At 43.1% G+C, this 15,847-nt stretch overlaps 1 protein-coding gene across 3 annotated transcripts in view; it reads left to right on the top strand.

Moving 5' to 3' along the window:
* Window positions 1–3,426, top strand: part of MAP2K4 (mitogen-activated protein kinase kinase 4) — a 73,572-nt gene extending 70,146 nt beyond the window's left edge. For all 3 annotated transcript variants that reach the window (XM_011933240.1, XM_011933241.1, XM_011933242.1), the window contains one exon: window positions 761–3,426. In XM_011933240.1, the coding sequence (XP_011788630.1) occupies window positions 761–874 (114 nt within the window). In that variant the 3' untranslated portion in view covers window positions 875–3,426. The remainder of the gene's footprint in view (window positions 1–760) is intronic.
* The last annotated feature ends 12,421 nt before the right edge of the window (window positions 3,427–15,847 follow it).

Genomic DNA, 15,847 nt, shown 5'->3' with positions numbered 1-15,847 from the left:
AAAAAAAAAAAAAGAAAAGATCCATTTGTTTGTCACATTTAACTACTAGCTCTCCAAGGATGTTGTGACAAACTTACGATATTGCAGTCCACCAGTGACTGTAAAAACATCCAGTCAACTGACTTAGGCTGTAAAAGAAAACTGTTGATAGAGATGGAGTTTAAAAGGTGAAGCAGATGCTGGGGCCCTGGCTCTGGAGAGTACAGGGAAGAAGCTCCTGGGGCAAATTTTTCTTAGGCCTCTTTTGGTCAAAAGGATTACAACCTTTTTGTTAAAAGGTCAAAAGAAGAGGTCAAAAGGATTGCGACCTTTTTGTAAAAAGGTCCTCCTGTTGTATATGGGGGAAATGGAGGTTGAGATTTATACTGGTGTCCCAAGAGGAATAGCAACTGGTATTTGCGTCATTCTTCTTAGCTCTTAGATGGTGTGGTGGAGACTCCAGCTATGTTTTGTGCTGAGTAACAACTTAGCTGTCTCCCTCAACAAACACTCCGTGGTATACAGATAAGTTTCCAGACCTCGCTGCCAAGGTGGCACCTTCAAATCGTTACCACGTATCCTCTGTAGGCATGCCCATGCCCATTAGCATATCTGCATGGAGTAAAGGCTGTACTCACCTCTCTGAACTTGTGGTGTTGCAGTATTTCACAGCTGTGTGTGGTTGGGAGCCTGGAGTTCTGTGTTCTATAGAAATTGGAAAATGTTCAGTTTGGGCTGTCATACAAACTTTCGACTTTTTTTGTTTTCAATTTTCTTATAGAAACATCCCTTTATTTTGATGTATGAAGAACGTGCCGTTGAGGTCGCATGCTATGTTTGTAAAATCCTGGATCAAATGCCAGCTACTCCCAGCTCTCCCATGTATGTCGATTGATATCGCTGCTACGTCAGACTCTAGAAAAAAGGGCTGAGAGGAAGCAAGACGTAAAGAGTTTTCATCCCGTATCACAGTGTTTTTATTGCTCGCCCAGACACCATGTGCAATAAGATTGGTGTTCGTTTCCATCATGTCTGTATACTCCTGTCACCTAGAACGTGCATCCTTGTAATACCTGACTGATCACACGGTGTGAGTGCTGGTCAGAGAGACCTCATCCTGCCCTTTTGTGATGAACATATTCATGAAATGTGGAAGTCAGTACGATCAAGTTGTGGACTGTGATTAGATCACATCTTAAATTCATTTCTAGACTCGAAACCTGGAGATGCAGCTACTGGAATGGTGTTTTGTCAGACTTCCAAATCCTGGAAGGACACGGTGATGGATGTACTGTGTCTGAACTTAGAAACTCGGGCTTGAGTGAGAAGAGCTTGCACAGCCAACGAGACACATTGCCTTCTGGAGCTGGGAGACAAAGGAGGAATTTACTTTCTTCACCAAGTGCAATAGATTTACTGATCTGATATTCTGTTGCTTTACAGTTACAGTTGATGTTTGGGGATCGATGTGCTCAGCCAAATTTCCTGTTTGAAATATGTTAAATTAGAATGAATTTATCTTTACCAAAAACCATGTTGCGTTCAAAGAGGTGAACATTAAAATATTGAGACAGGACAGAATGTGTTCTTTTCTCCTTTACCAGTCCTACTTTTCATTGGGAAGACTCAGGAGTCTGCCACTTGTCAAAGAAGGTGCTGATCCTAAGAATTTTTCATTCTCAGAATTCGGTGTGCTGCCAACTTGATGTTCCACCTGCCACAAACCACCAGGACTGAAAGAAGAAAACAGTACAGAAGGCAAAGTTTACAGGTGTTTTTAATTGTAGTATTTTATCTGGAACAACTTGTAGCAGCTATGTATTTCCCCTTGGTCCCAAGCCTGATACGTTAGCCATCATAACTCACTAACAGGGAGAAGTAGCTAGTAGCAATGTGCCTTGATTGATTAGATAAAGATTTCTAGTAGGCAGCAAAAGACCAAATCTCAGTTGTTTGCTTCTTGCCATCACTGGTCCAGGTCTTCAGTTTCTGAATCTCTTTCCCTTCCCCTGTGGTCTATTGTTGCTGTGTGACTTTCGCTTAATCCAATATTTTGCCTTTTTTCTATATCAAAAAACCTTTATAGTTAGCAGGGATGTTCCTCACCAAGGATTTTTAGCCCCAAATCTCTCATATGCGCTAGTGTTTAAAAGGCTAAGAATAGTGGGGCCCAGCCGATGTGGTAGGTGATAAAGAGGCATCTTTTCTAGAGACACATTGGACCAGATGAGGATCTGAAATGGCAGCCTTTACCTTCATCACCTGCTAGAACCTCTGCTAGTCCGCCACCATTTCTTGGCATTGGAATTCTACTGGAAAAAAATACAAAAAAGCAAAACAAAACCCTCAGCACTGTTACAAGAGGCCATTTAAGTATCTTGTGCTGCTTCACTTACCCATTAGCCAGGTTCTCATTAGGTTTTGCTTGGGCCTCCCTGGCACTGAACCTTAGGCTTTGTATGACAGTGAAGCAGCACGGTGAGTGGTTCAGGCACACTGGAATATAAAACAGCCATGGCCCGAGATGCAGGTGATGCCGTTGCAGAACCAAATCGTGGCAGGTATTGCCATGTCTCCTCTCAGAGTGACGGTCACAAATACTATCAAACAATAAAGGGAGAATGGTGCTGTTTAAAGTCACATCCCTGTAAATTGCAGAATTCGAAAGTGATTATCTCTTTGATCTACTTGCCTCATTTCCCTCTCTTCTCCCCCACGGTATCCTAAACTTTAGACTTCCCACTGTTCTGAAAAGAGACACTGCTTTATGTCTCCCTTCGACCGCAGCAAGCCATCATCCTCCATTGCTCCCGGGAACTGAGGAGGAAACTGTTTCTCTGCTGTCAACTTCCGGTCTGGCTCAGCATAGGGTCACTTTGCCGTTATGCAAATGGAGATAAAAGCAATTCTGACTGTCCAGGAGCTAATCTGACCGTTCTATTGTGTGGATGTCCACATAAAAAGGCAATTTTAGTGTATTAATCATAGATTATTATGAACTATAAACTTAAGGGCAAGGAGTTTATTACAATGTATCTTTATTAAAACAAAAGGGTGTATAGTGTTCACAAACTGTGAAAATAGTGTAAGAACTGTACATTGTGAGCTCTGGTTATTTTTCTCTTGTACCATAGAAAAATGTATAAAAATTATCAAAAAGCTAATGTGCAGGGATATTGCCTTATTTGTCTGTAAAAAATGGAGCTCAGTAACATAACTGCTTCTTGGAGCTTTGGAATATTTTATCCTGTATTCTTGTTTGAATTCCTCCTCTATTTAAGATATATACATGGAATCGAAGTGTTTATGTAATAGTTCTATCCTTTTGCCTGCAGGTCAGTTGTAATAAATCTAGGATGTGATGATGACTTTGTAATTTGATTTTCTGAAATCAGACCCTGAGAGGGGAAAATCAAGTAAATTACATTAAATTATCTGTGCAATTCACACCGGGGAAAATGACCTCCTTCTGGAAGTGTTCTATGGCTGCTTGCTTTTTCTTCTTCCTTCCCATGGCTACCCTTTTTGCTTTTCCTTCTTGAAACCACAGATGTATCTGTTAAGCACAGCTTTGCTTGAACAGGCGTCACAGTCTCCTGAGTTTCTTTGTTGTCCTGACCTGCCCCAGCTTTCTTAATGCTAAAGGAAGCGGATACAGTTCTTCAACCTGTGTCATGGTGGAGAGGTACAACTTGTAAGTCTGTCTGGGCCCCGTGTATGGTTTCCAGCCATGCCCTTGGCTCTTGGTGCTCCAGCTGCCAGGTGAGCATTAGACGTGAGGTTACTTACTGGGTTGGAATCACTCACTGTTACCTTAGAAGGGTAGTGAAGATTGTGGGTGAAAGACCTCTGGGAGGTCAAACCTGGGATGTTTATGGATGAGAGGACAATGGAAGTGAACAAAAAACCCTGGGAGCCTGGAAACTGTTGGAGAAAAGCACTTTGCAGCTCCAGCACTGAATGTGTCTGCTGTGCTCTACCTCCTACCCGTGACTGATGGGAGAACAGATTCATTGATATTGTGGTGATTCAGCACCTTACCCTTGTGCCTGCTCCGAACGGAATCTGAGATACTGTTACAGAGCCAGATGTGATATCAAACATTCCCCTGGGAGGGGTGTGACAGCAGGAATTCTGGCCTCTCCAGCTAAGCCTCAGCTGCTAAGGGAAAGGGTACTCATTGGGTTTCAACACTGGCATGAGAGATAGACTACACACTCTGTGTTTTATAGGACACTGCCTTGTATTTGTTAATCTCATTTGATTCCACATGCAGCCCACTAAAATCAAATAGCTGTATCCCCTTTTAGATATAAGAAAACCAAGGTCCGGAGAAGTGAAGTTCTGGCCCGAATAACAGTAGGGAGCAGAGCTGAGATTCAGATTCAAGGTCATAACACGTACACTAAGAAGTTGCATTAATTTAAAAACACTGCTATTAAAGAAGTGTTGTGGAGTTGAGAAGTAGAAGAATGCATATAGTTGGGGACACTGTTCATCAACCTGACCAGGGCCTGCTTTGTTTTGGAAATGAGTTGAAGGCAGAGGTTCTGGGGGCCACAGTGGAGCTTACAAAGTGATCCATACATAGGCAGCTGTGTAATTACCTTAGAATTAACTAGAGGAAGTCTAGGTTGTAATTCTTAAGTGCAACACCTGAGAATTCAGTGTCATGGACTGAACGTCTCCCTTAGCATGAGAATGTGGCAATCACTGAGAATGAGTAAAGTGCCCTTTCGTTTATTTATTTTTTAATTTTTGAGACAGAGTTTCGCTCTTTTTGCCCAGGCTGGAATGCAATGGCACGATCTTGGCTCTGCAACGTCTGCCTCCCGGGTTCAAGCAATTCTGCCTCAGCCTCCCGAGTAGTTGGGATTACAGGTGCCCACCACCACGCCCGGCTAATTTTTGTATTTTTAGTAGAGATGTGGTTTCACCATGTTGGCCAGGCTGGTCTCGAACTCCTGACCTCAGGCGATTCACCTGCCTCGCCCTCCCAAAGTGCTGGGATTACAAAGAGCCAGCATGCTCGGCCTCCCTTTAATTGATTTGATCCAACTGTCTTAGCTGCAGGAGAATAGAGAAAGGACACATAAGGTCTTAAAAGTACCCTTGGGACACTGGTTACTTGTCGTGGCAGTGTGTAGTGATTATGTGTCTCCATCTCTTGTGCAGGGCTGTATGCACCAGTCACATCCATTGCACCTGGACTTAGCTTGGGACGTGAGGGACAGATAATCTAAAGGCTTGGTGTTAACTTTACTGGCTTGGTTTTAAGTACCTCATTAAGTGGTTGAGAGAAAATGTAATCAGCAGTAATAACTCTTAGGATGAACTGTAAGAACCACATCATTGAAAATTGACACTAGACAACATCATATAAGGAACACCTGTAGAATGGGAAAGAGCTTGTCCTCTGGTAATTTAGCACAGACTGAAGTTATCTTTATTTCTTGTTTCTTCCTGTCCGATACGTGAATATCCAGAAATTCTCATCTCAAACCTTGAAATCGTAAGGATAGTGGTTCAGTATCTGCTTTTGATAACATTTTGTTTTGTTTTTCTGATATGCCAAAGTGTCTTTATATGTCTTAAATGTAAAATGTAGTCCTGCTATTTAAAACTTGTTAACCCATGTAGCATATAGTCACAATTCAGTAATTGTTATGTATAATGAATCAAGTTTCTGTCTGCATTTGAAATTTCTATCTACATGTGCATTTTGCTAAAGAATAGTGTATTAAGACCTCCAGGTTTTCCTTATACAGATTTAATGTGAACACCACTCTTTTTTTTTTTTTTGAGATGGAGTCTCGCTCTGTCGCCCAGGCTGGAGTGCAGTGGCCGGATCTCAGCTCACAGCAAGCTCTGCCCCTCCCGGGTTCACGCCATTCTCCTGCCTCAGCCTCCCGAGTAGCTGGGACTACAGGTGCCTGCCACCTCGCCCGGCTAGTTTTTTGTATTTTTTAGTAGAGACGGGGTTTCACCGTGTTAGCCAGGATGGTCTTGATCTCCTGACCTCGTGATCCACCCGTCTCGGCCTCCCAGAGTGCTGGGATTACAGGCTTGAGCCACCGCGGCCGGCCAACACCACTCTTTAAGGTAGATAGGGAGAGTGTTTTGTTGCTTCAGTTCTACGCATGGGTTAACAGTACTAAATAATTAAGCAATTTGCCTAAGGTATCATCAAGAGGGTATATAGAGCTTAGGTCTCTTGATGGCTTATTAGGATTCTTTTTTTGTATGTGACAGGGTCTTGCTCTGTTGCCCAGGCTGGAGTGCAGTGGCACGATCTTGGTTCACTGCAGCCTCCGCCTCCCAGGTTCAAGCAATTCTTCTGCCTCAGCCTCCTAAGTAGCTGGGATTACAGGCACCTACCACCATTCTTGGCTAATTTTTTGTATTTTTAGTAGAGATGGGGTTTCACCATGTTGGCCAGGCTGGTCTCGAACTCCTGGCCTCACGTGATCCATTTGCCTTGGCCTCCCAAAGTGCTGGGATTACAGGCGTGAGCCACCACACCTGGCTTGTTAGGATTTTTATGAAACTGTGCTTCCTGTTTGACAACGATGAAATTACAAGGTTTAAAAGCAAAAGCTTGTTACTTACATATGACTCCTGCCTGCTACATTTATTCTAACCCCTGGAACCATTTTTCTTTGGAAAATTGCCTTTAGCACATGATTAGAAGCAACATTACATGATCGTCTGCTCACTTTTAATCCTAAATGGTATTTCACAGTTTCTTACTTAGTTCCTAAGACTTGATCTCAACCCACTTTTGTCTGTTTGTAGAAAGTAAATTCATCTTCAAATCACGAACAATAGTTTCATTCAGAAGCAGAAAATGTTAAGAATTCGTTAGGATCAGTTTTTGTTCCTGAAGGTATCAGGGCCTTTCTTTAAAACATGCTTTCTGGTAAGTCCTTTCTCTTTCACCTTCCACTTCTAATTAGGGACCAAGTTCTTTGATTATGTTTCTTAATTTTCTCTAGTTCCTTTTGTTCCTGTTTCCATTGACACTGTATTCATTCCTCACCTCTGGTTTTGCTCCCTTCAGACCCTCCCCCACTACTGTCCTTAGCCTCTCTGAAGTATTTCTCTAATCATGTTCTTCTGTTTAAATTCCTTAATGAATCCCTGGAATACGCAAAATGAAGGCCAAACGCATGGTTTTAGATGTAGTGTTATTTAGTCCTGAAAACATAGATAGGACGTATTATCTTCATCTTAAAGATGAGGAAATGGGCTCACTGTGATTAGTAACTTGCCCACTATTTCACAGCCAAGGAGGACTCTAGAAGGATCAAGAATAGGGCATGATAATCAATGAGTAGATAAATAAATTGTGGTGTATATATACTGTGGAATACTACTCAGTCATAAAAAGGAATGAAGTAATGGCATTTGCAGCAACCTGGATGGAGTCTCGCTCTGTCGGAATTGGAGACCATTATTCTAAGTGAAGTAACTCGAATGGAAAACCAAACATCTTATGTTCTCACTCATAAGTGAGAACTAGGCTGTGAGGATGCAAAGACATAAGAATGATACAATGGACTTTGGGGACTTGGAGGAAAGGGGAAAGGTTGGGAAAAGGGTGAGGGATAAAAGACTATACACTGGGTACCGTGTACACTCCTTGGGTGATGGGTGCACCAGAATCTCAGATCACCACCAAAGAACTTATTCATGTAACCAAACACCACCTGTTCCCCAAAAACCTATTGAAATAAAAAATAATAATCTAAATATAATTTCCTTTAAATGTGAAAAAAAGAATAGGGCATGAGTCTGAAAAGGTAGACAGTCATATAGGAAATGGTGCATTGTGCCAATAATGTTGAACTTTATCTCTTAATTGCTGGTGAGCTATATGGGATTTTAAGCAAGGAGATTGTTTGATCTGATTTGTATTTTAGACAATTCATTTCAGTGACTATGTAGCCTAAAATGGAAGTGGGGAGACTTGGACACTAATTAGAAAACTTGTAATATTTTAGGCAAAAAATGTAAAAAGTTAAGCGAGGTAAAGTGGTAGAATTGGGAACGGAGAAGAGAGAATTTTACGAGATACTTTATTGGTTCCCAATCAAAAGTGTGGGGTAAAGAAGCCTGGAATAATGTTTTCTGGTTTGAGTGGTTTGGGTTTTATACCATCTGTTGCACCATTCATAACCTTTCATGGTCTACCAAATCTGCTTTGCTCTTTTACGCCTTCTAGTTGCGTAAGCTGGTTCCTTTTGTCGGGAATTCTTTTTTTCTTTCTTTTTCTTTTTTTTTTTTTAACTTACCTTTTGAAAGCACCTACTCATCTTTTAAGACCTTAGGTTAAATGTCAGACACTTTAGGAACCCTTTCCGAAGTCTATTCTTGGGGTTTCACCATATTGACCAGGCTGGCTTCGAACCCCTGACCTCAGAAGTGATCCGCCCACCTCAGGAATGATCCGCCTGCCTCAGCCTTACTGGGATTACAAGTGTGAGCCACTGCGCCTGACCCTTTTATAGACATTTTAACAGGAGACTAATAGCATATGAAAAGATGCTTGTTCTTATTGATATGCAAATTGTAGATACCGTTTTCATACTCAACTATTTGAAAATATTTTAAAAGCTGGGCAAAACCGAAGTTGGGAAAGATGTGGAACTGTGAGAACTCTCATCTCCTGTTGTTAGGAGAGTCAACTGATATAAATACTTTGGGGAGAAAATGTTGTAATTAGTAAGTCTGAGAATCATAATACTTTCTGATCCAGAAAACTGCCCTAAGTATGTACGCCAGAGAAACGCTTGCCAATATATAGGAAGCATGTACAAATGTCTGTATTGCTTATAAAAACAAAGCCCAGAAATACTAAAATGTCTACTAACAGTGGAATGGATGTATAATTGGACGTCTACAAGTGTATAATTGTACATATATTATAGAATAATAACAAATGTATAATTATACATATTTAGCCACATATACATATAGAATGTTGTAAGGAATTAAAAATGAAAGAAATATCCCTCCACACATCAACATAGATGAACCTCCAAAGAGTAACGTTGAATATAGGAAGCAGGTCATAGAAGGCTTTTGAGCTATGAATCCATTAATAGAAAGTTCAAAATCAGGTAAAACTAAAATATATTTTAGGAATACATTTAAATATATTAAAACTCATAAAAAGCAAAAGAATGATTAACTCAAAATACAAGATATTGGTTTTCTCTGGAGAGAAAGGAAGAGGGGGCATAGAGGAGTTTGCCTCTACGAGAGTAATTAGAGTATTAAGTCTGTTTCTTGTTTTTGGTTTGTTTATGTTTTTGAGATGGGGTCTCACTCCGTCACCCAGGCTGGAGTGCAGTGGTACAATCTCGGCTCGCTGCAACCTCTGCCTCCCAGGCTCAAGCAGTGCTCCCACCTCAGCCTCCCAAGTGGCCGGGACTATAGGTGTGCCACTACACCCAGCTAATTTTTGTATTTTTAGTAGAGATGGAGTTTCACCATGTTGCCCAGGCTGGCCTTAAACTCTTGGGCTCAAGTAATCCACAGGCCTCAGCCTCCCAAAGTGCTGGGATGACAGATGTGAGCCACCGTGCGTGACTAAATCTGTTTCTTAAGCTGGATGGTAGTAGGGTACAGTGATGTTCGCTTTATTTGAAAATCTGTACATGTATCTTTTACATATGCTTATTTATCTGAAATATTTCACAGTAACAATTTTTAAAAGATTCTAGAGAGGAGGAGTCTGAGAAGATGGAGGAGTAGGAAGCACCAGGGATCTGTCTCCCCATCTAGACAACAATTGCACTGTCAGAATCTGTAAACAGGCCGGCCCCAGTGGCTCATACCTGTAATCCCAGCATTTTGGGAGGCCGAGGCAGGTGGATCATCTGAGGTCAGGAGTTCGAGACCAGCCTGACCAACATGGTGAAACCCTGTCTCTGCTAAAAATACAAAATTAGCTGGCATGCTAGTGCACACCTGTAATCTCAACTACTTGGGAGGCTGAGGCAGGAGAATCACTTGAACCCGGAAGGCAGAGGTTGCAGGGAGCCAACATTCTGCCATTGCACTCCAGCCTGAGCAACAAGAGTGAAACTGTCTAAAAAAAAAAAAAAAAAAAAAGTATCTGTAAACAAAACGTTTACATGCACTGGGAAATCAAAAAATTTGTGTGGCTCACTTTATTGCATCATTGGTGTGGCTTTATTGTGGCTGTCTGGAACCAAATCCACAACACCTCTGAGGTATGCCTGTTTGTTTATACACAAGGTTTATTTATACACAAGGTTTCACTCTGTCACTCAGGATGGAGTGCAGCCCCCGAGTCGCAATCATGGCCCACTGCAGCCTCGACCTTCTGGGCTCAAGTGATCCTCTCGCTTCAGCTTCCCAAGCAGCTGGGACTACAGGTACACACCACCACACCTAACTAATTTTTAAATTTGTTGTAGAGGTGAAGTCTCCCTATGTTGCCCAGGCTGGTCTCAAACTCCTGGGCTCAAGCCATCCTTCCACTTCAGCCTCACAAGGTGCTGGGATTGCAGGAGTGAGTCACCACGCCCGACCTCGCCTGTATATTTAATACCACTGAACTGTACACTTAAACATAGTTAGGACTGTGAATTTCATGATATGCGTATTTTACCGCAATAAAAAATTACGAGAAAAAGCTGTTAGAGAACAACAACACACACAGTAGAGGAAGAACATTGGCAGTTCTACTTATTCTAGATAGGGCGATGACAGGAACAACCTCAGGCCACCACAGAGTAACAGGTGACAATACCTTCTACCCTCTCCTGCTGGTTATAATTTACTGGACCATGGAGAATCAGTTGAGCCATAGGCGAGGCTACGACAGGGCTGATGGAAAACGATGAGTGGACAAATTATTCTTTGTCAAGAATTTGAACTGGGAAGTGCTGAGAGAAGTAGGTGGCGGTGGGAACTGAGGCTGAAAGAAAACACGGAAATACGGAGCCCCTGAGTAGGGGAAACATGACGTGTAAGTCACACGTAAGTCAAATGCCAAGGGAACAGAAGCCATTTGTGAGCGGAAGCTACAAGGTGGAGAATGTTCATAGAGAAGACAGCCCATCCGTCTAGGAAGGGAAATGGACAGACTTCAGGCCTGGAGGCATAGAGGGAAATTCCTTCAACCGCCCAGGCAACCTTTGCTGAAGGCCTTGGGTCTGAGCATTCCTGAAGGTCCAGTCTGAGACCCGGGGTTACCTGGCTCTGGTTCCTGTTTCCTTCTCCTTGGGACTTCTTCATGGACCAATCCGCGACCTGCTCCCCAGCCAGTAAGGGAAGCTCTCTCTTCCTGACATACTAAGCCCAACTACTGTACAAATAGATAGTTCTTTTCCAAATGTTAAAACTATCTAGAGGGCTCTGGCGCTGGCAGAGATGCAGGGAGCCCACTTCAACTCTCTCCCATTAACAACAACTAAAGACTCCAGGCAGAGTTCAAGAGGCCACGCTCCCTGAGGGTGCTGAAAAGGTAACTGTAGCGGGTGGATTGGGGAAAGAAGTCAAAAGTTGAAGAAATGGCTATGCTTTGTCAAATCTCATAGAAAGGTACAGCGGAAAGGGTACATTTTACTGAAGTTAAAAAATTATTTTTAAAAATAGCAGGTGAGCCGAGCGCGGTGGCTCAAGCCTGTAATCCCAGCACTTTGGGAGGCCGAGACGGGCGGATCACGAGGTCAGGAGATCGAGACCATCCTGGCTAACACGGTGAAATCCCGTCTCTACTAAAAATACAAAAAATTAGCCGGGCGAGGTGGCGGGCGCCTGTAGTCCCGGCTACTCGGGAGGCTGAGGCAGGAGAATGGCGCGAACCCGGGAGGCGGGGCTTGCAGTGAGCTGAGATCGCGCCACTGCACTCCAGCCTGGCCGACAGAGCGAGACTCTGTCTCAAAAAAAAAAAAAAAAAAAAAAAAAATAGCAGGTGAAAGAAGAAAAAGAATGGGATATGGGTCCAGAAAACCTGGATTCCACAGGCTCAGCTAATTATTAGTTGCTTATCTTGGTCACTTTACCGAATCTTAAAACCAGAAGGCTCCCCCGAACTACGTGGAGGCAAACAAGCAAAGCAAGGCAAGTCCATTTCTAGGCAGTTTCTAATTGTGCTATTGAAGACCTTGATCTAAGGATACTACTGCCTTGAGAAGAAGATGCTTCTTCCAGTCCTGATGGATTTTGGAAGCCTGCCTTCTTTCCTATAGCACTGGGGGCCTGGACAGCATGCATAGCAATGGTTTTTCAAGGGGACCTCGACTGGCTTCTGAAATCCTTTCTGGCCTCAGGAAGTGAGAAGACAGCCAGCCAAGTCTCTCCACAGGCAGGTAGCCATTCATAACCTCTCCAAGTCAAGGGCCAACATCCCAAAAGCTTCTCGAGCCTTGGCTGTTTATCCGTTTTTACCCCTGAACAGTGACTTGTACCGGAGAGCTGGTGGTTAAGAGTTCACACTCTGGATTTAGACTGCCTAGGTTTCAATCTCAGATCATCATTTCCTGTTGCTACGTGGAATCCTATGTCTCAATTTCTTACAGATGAGGATATACACAGTAACTGTCTTATAGTGTTTCGGTGAGAATTTAATGAGAAAATGCACCCAAAATACTACAGTGTCTAACACTTGATGAACGATCAATAAATGAACTCAATTACTAATAACCACTGCATAAAACACAAGGCGTTCATTTCAGTTACATTCATTTCATTGGCCACTTGGGGGAGCCATATAGCTGGAAAACAAGCAGGTTTCAGGAAAGATTTATTTTAGAAAAGATTTTAGTTGCTGACTATTAAGAGAGGGAGAGTTAAGGGTCATCTAATTCCACTCACTTACTTTTACATACGAAGAAATAAAGGTTCAGAGAGGAGAAATGATTTGTTCGTAGTCACACAAGTAATGGTAGTGTGAAGGCTAGAGACCGTCTTTCCCAGTTCATTGACAAATTACTTAATAAAAATCAAGTGTAGTTAAATGCCTACTAGGTTCCAAGCACAGCTAAACTTACTGTCTTTGCTGTGTGTCTGTGTAGAGTTTAAAATAATCCTGCCGTTCTCAAATTCTCTGCTGATGAACTTGTGTTGTGCTTTTTATTTTGTTGAGGTCTGTGCTTAACAAGTAGCAGGGTAGCAGATATGTGCAATACATACCATGACACTTGTTGCCTTGTTGTATATATGGTTCTTACGAAACACAGGCAAACAGGCATTGTTTTCAAGAAACTTAGTTATATGTCGAAATAAGGACACACACGCATACACGTACATACTTGGTTGACGATCCCATTCAATTTCAAAGCTTTCAGTGGCACCTGTAAGAGAATAATTCTCAAATTTATGTTGGCAACCTGGATCTCTCCCCTGAACTTCCAGCTTATTTATCTAACTTCTTATGCAACATTTCCACTTGGAAGCCTATGAGACATCTCATGTTCTTGATATTTAAAGCCAAGTTCCTATCTTCTCTCATCCTTGGTCCTGCAACAGATTTTCCCGTTTCAGGTAATGGCAACCCTGTTATCCATTAACTCAGCCAAAACCTTTGCGTTTCCCTTAAACCTCTGCTTTCTCTCATACTGCACTACATTCAGTATCAAACATGTTGGCTCTAAATTCAAAATAAATCCAGGATCCACCCACTTCTTGCTGCCTCCATCGCTCCACCACCATCTTATGATGGTTATTGCAATCGCCTCTTAATTGGTCTCCCCCCATCTAACCTTGCCTTCCCTGCACAGTGGCAGAGTGATGCTGTTAAAAATCTTAATAGGGGCCGGGCACGGTGGCTCACGCCTGTAATTCCACCACTTTGGGAGGCTGAGGTGGGCAGATCCCCAACTCAGGAGTTCGAGACCAGCCTGGCCAACATAGTGAAACCCCGTCTCTACTAAAAATACAAAAAAAAAAAAAAAAAAAGCCAGGTGTGGTGACGGGCGCCTGTAATCCCAGCTACTTGGGAGGCTGAGGCAAGGAGAATTACTTGAACCTGGGAGGTGGAGGTTGCAGTGAGCCGAGATTTCCCCACTGTATTCCAGTCTAGGCGACAGTGCGAGACTCTGTCTCAAAAAAAAAAAAAGGAAAAAAACGTCTTAGTAGTATCAGGCAGGCTCCTGCTCAAAAGCCTGCAATGGCATCTGCTACAGTCTGAATGTTTGTGTCTCTCCCAAATTCGGATATTAAAATCCTAATCTCTAACATAATAATATGACTAGGTGGAGGCTTTAATAGGAAATTAGGTTATAAGAATGGAGCCCTCATAATGGGATTAGTGCCCTTATCAAAGAGACCTTGGGAAGATCCCTGGCCTCTTCTGCCATGTTAAGACATGGCAAAATCATGGCCATCTATGAGTCAGGACATGTGGCCTGTTGTTGACTGAAATGTTGCTATGTGATGCATGACTGTATTTCTTTTCTTGTCTAGTTGCCTTGGCTAGAACTTCTGGTAAAATATTAAGTAGAAATGGCTAGAGTGGACATCCCTGGAAGGCAGTGGTGTGATCTCGGCTCATGCAACCTCTGCCTCCCAGGTTGAAGCAGTTCTCCCTGCCTCAGCCTCCTGAGAACCTGGGATTACAGGTGTGCGCCACCACGCCTGTCCAATTTTGGTATTTTTTAGTAGAGACGGTATTTCACCATGTTGGCCAGGCTGGTCTTGAACTCCTGACCTCAGGTGATCCGCCCAACTCAGCCTCCCAAAGTTCAGGGATTACAGTTATGAGCCACCACGCCCAGCCAGGAGCTGTGGGTTTTTAGATGCCGTTTATTAGGCTGAAGACGTTTTCTTCTATCCCTAGTTTGTTTAGCATTTTTATCATGAAAGTGTTTGATTTTGTTGTACGCTTTTTCTGTGTGAAAAGAAAAAGCTGTGTCTTCTACACTCACGTTTCTGACACCAAATACATGAAGTTTTTCCTACACTAAGCAATTCTCTAACTCGCCAGGTACCAACAGGTGTCCTACAATTCAATGATGACACTAACTACTCAAAGTTAGCACAGACCCCACGGGTTAAGGGATCACCTCCATAAGATGTTCCCCAATTCAGATGCCAGTCTCAAGCCCAGATTGTCACTCAGACATCTGACCAACGAGCTAGAAATTGAGAGTTCCCACAATCCCCTCCTCATGTTTACTAATTTTGATAGAATGACTCACAGGACTAAGGAGGGTGCTTCACTTATGTCTACTGGTTTACTAGAAAGCCTACTCAGGAACAGACAAATGGAAGAAATGCACAGGGTCAGGTCTGTGGGAAGGAGTGTGGAGCTGCTGGGCCCTCTTGACGAAGGCCACCCTCCCACACCTTCCTGTGTTCACTCACCTGGAAGCTTTCCAAACCTCATCATTTAAAGATTTTATTTTGCTTTGTTTTGTTTTTTGAGACAAGAGTCTCGCTCTGTCGCCCAGGCTGGACTGCAGTGGCGGGATCTCGGCTCACTGTGAACTCTGCCTCCTGGGTTCAAGCGATTCTCCTTGCCTCAGCCTCCCAAGTAGCTGGGACTATAGGCACGCACCACCATGCCCAGCTAATTTTTGTATTTTTAGTAGAGATGCGGTTTTGCTATGTTGGCCAGGCTGGTCTTGAATTCCTGACCTCAGGTGATCTGCCCACCTTAGCCTCCCAAAGTGCTGGGATTACAGGCATGAGCCACTGCACCTCAAGGAGGCCTCATGGAGGTTTTCTTACTATTACTTTGGTCTTTTGTGTTACTATTACTACAGCTATGTTTAAAGTATTCATCTTTGCATATTTCACCTACCATGGAAAACATGGACTGGGTGCAGTGGCTGACGCCTGTAATCCCAGCACTTTGGGAGGCCGAGGTGGGCAGATCACCTCAGGTCAG

The sequence above is a fragment of the Colobus angolensis genome, unplaced genomic scaffold (assembly GCF_000951035.1).
Source record: "Colobus angolensis palliatus isolate OR3802 unplaced genomic scaffold, Cang.pa_1.0 Scaffold125, whole genome shotgun sequence".
NCBI classification, from domain to species: Eukaryota; Metazoa; Chordata; class Mammalia; order Primates; family Cercopithecidae; genus Colobus; species Colobus angolensis.
Note: the sequence above shows the minus strand (reverse complement) of the source record. Positions and strands in the feature narration are given on the sequence as shown.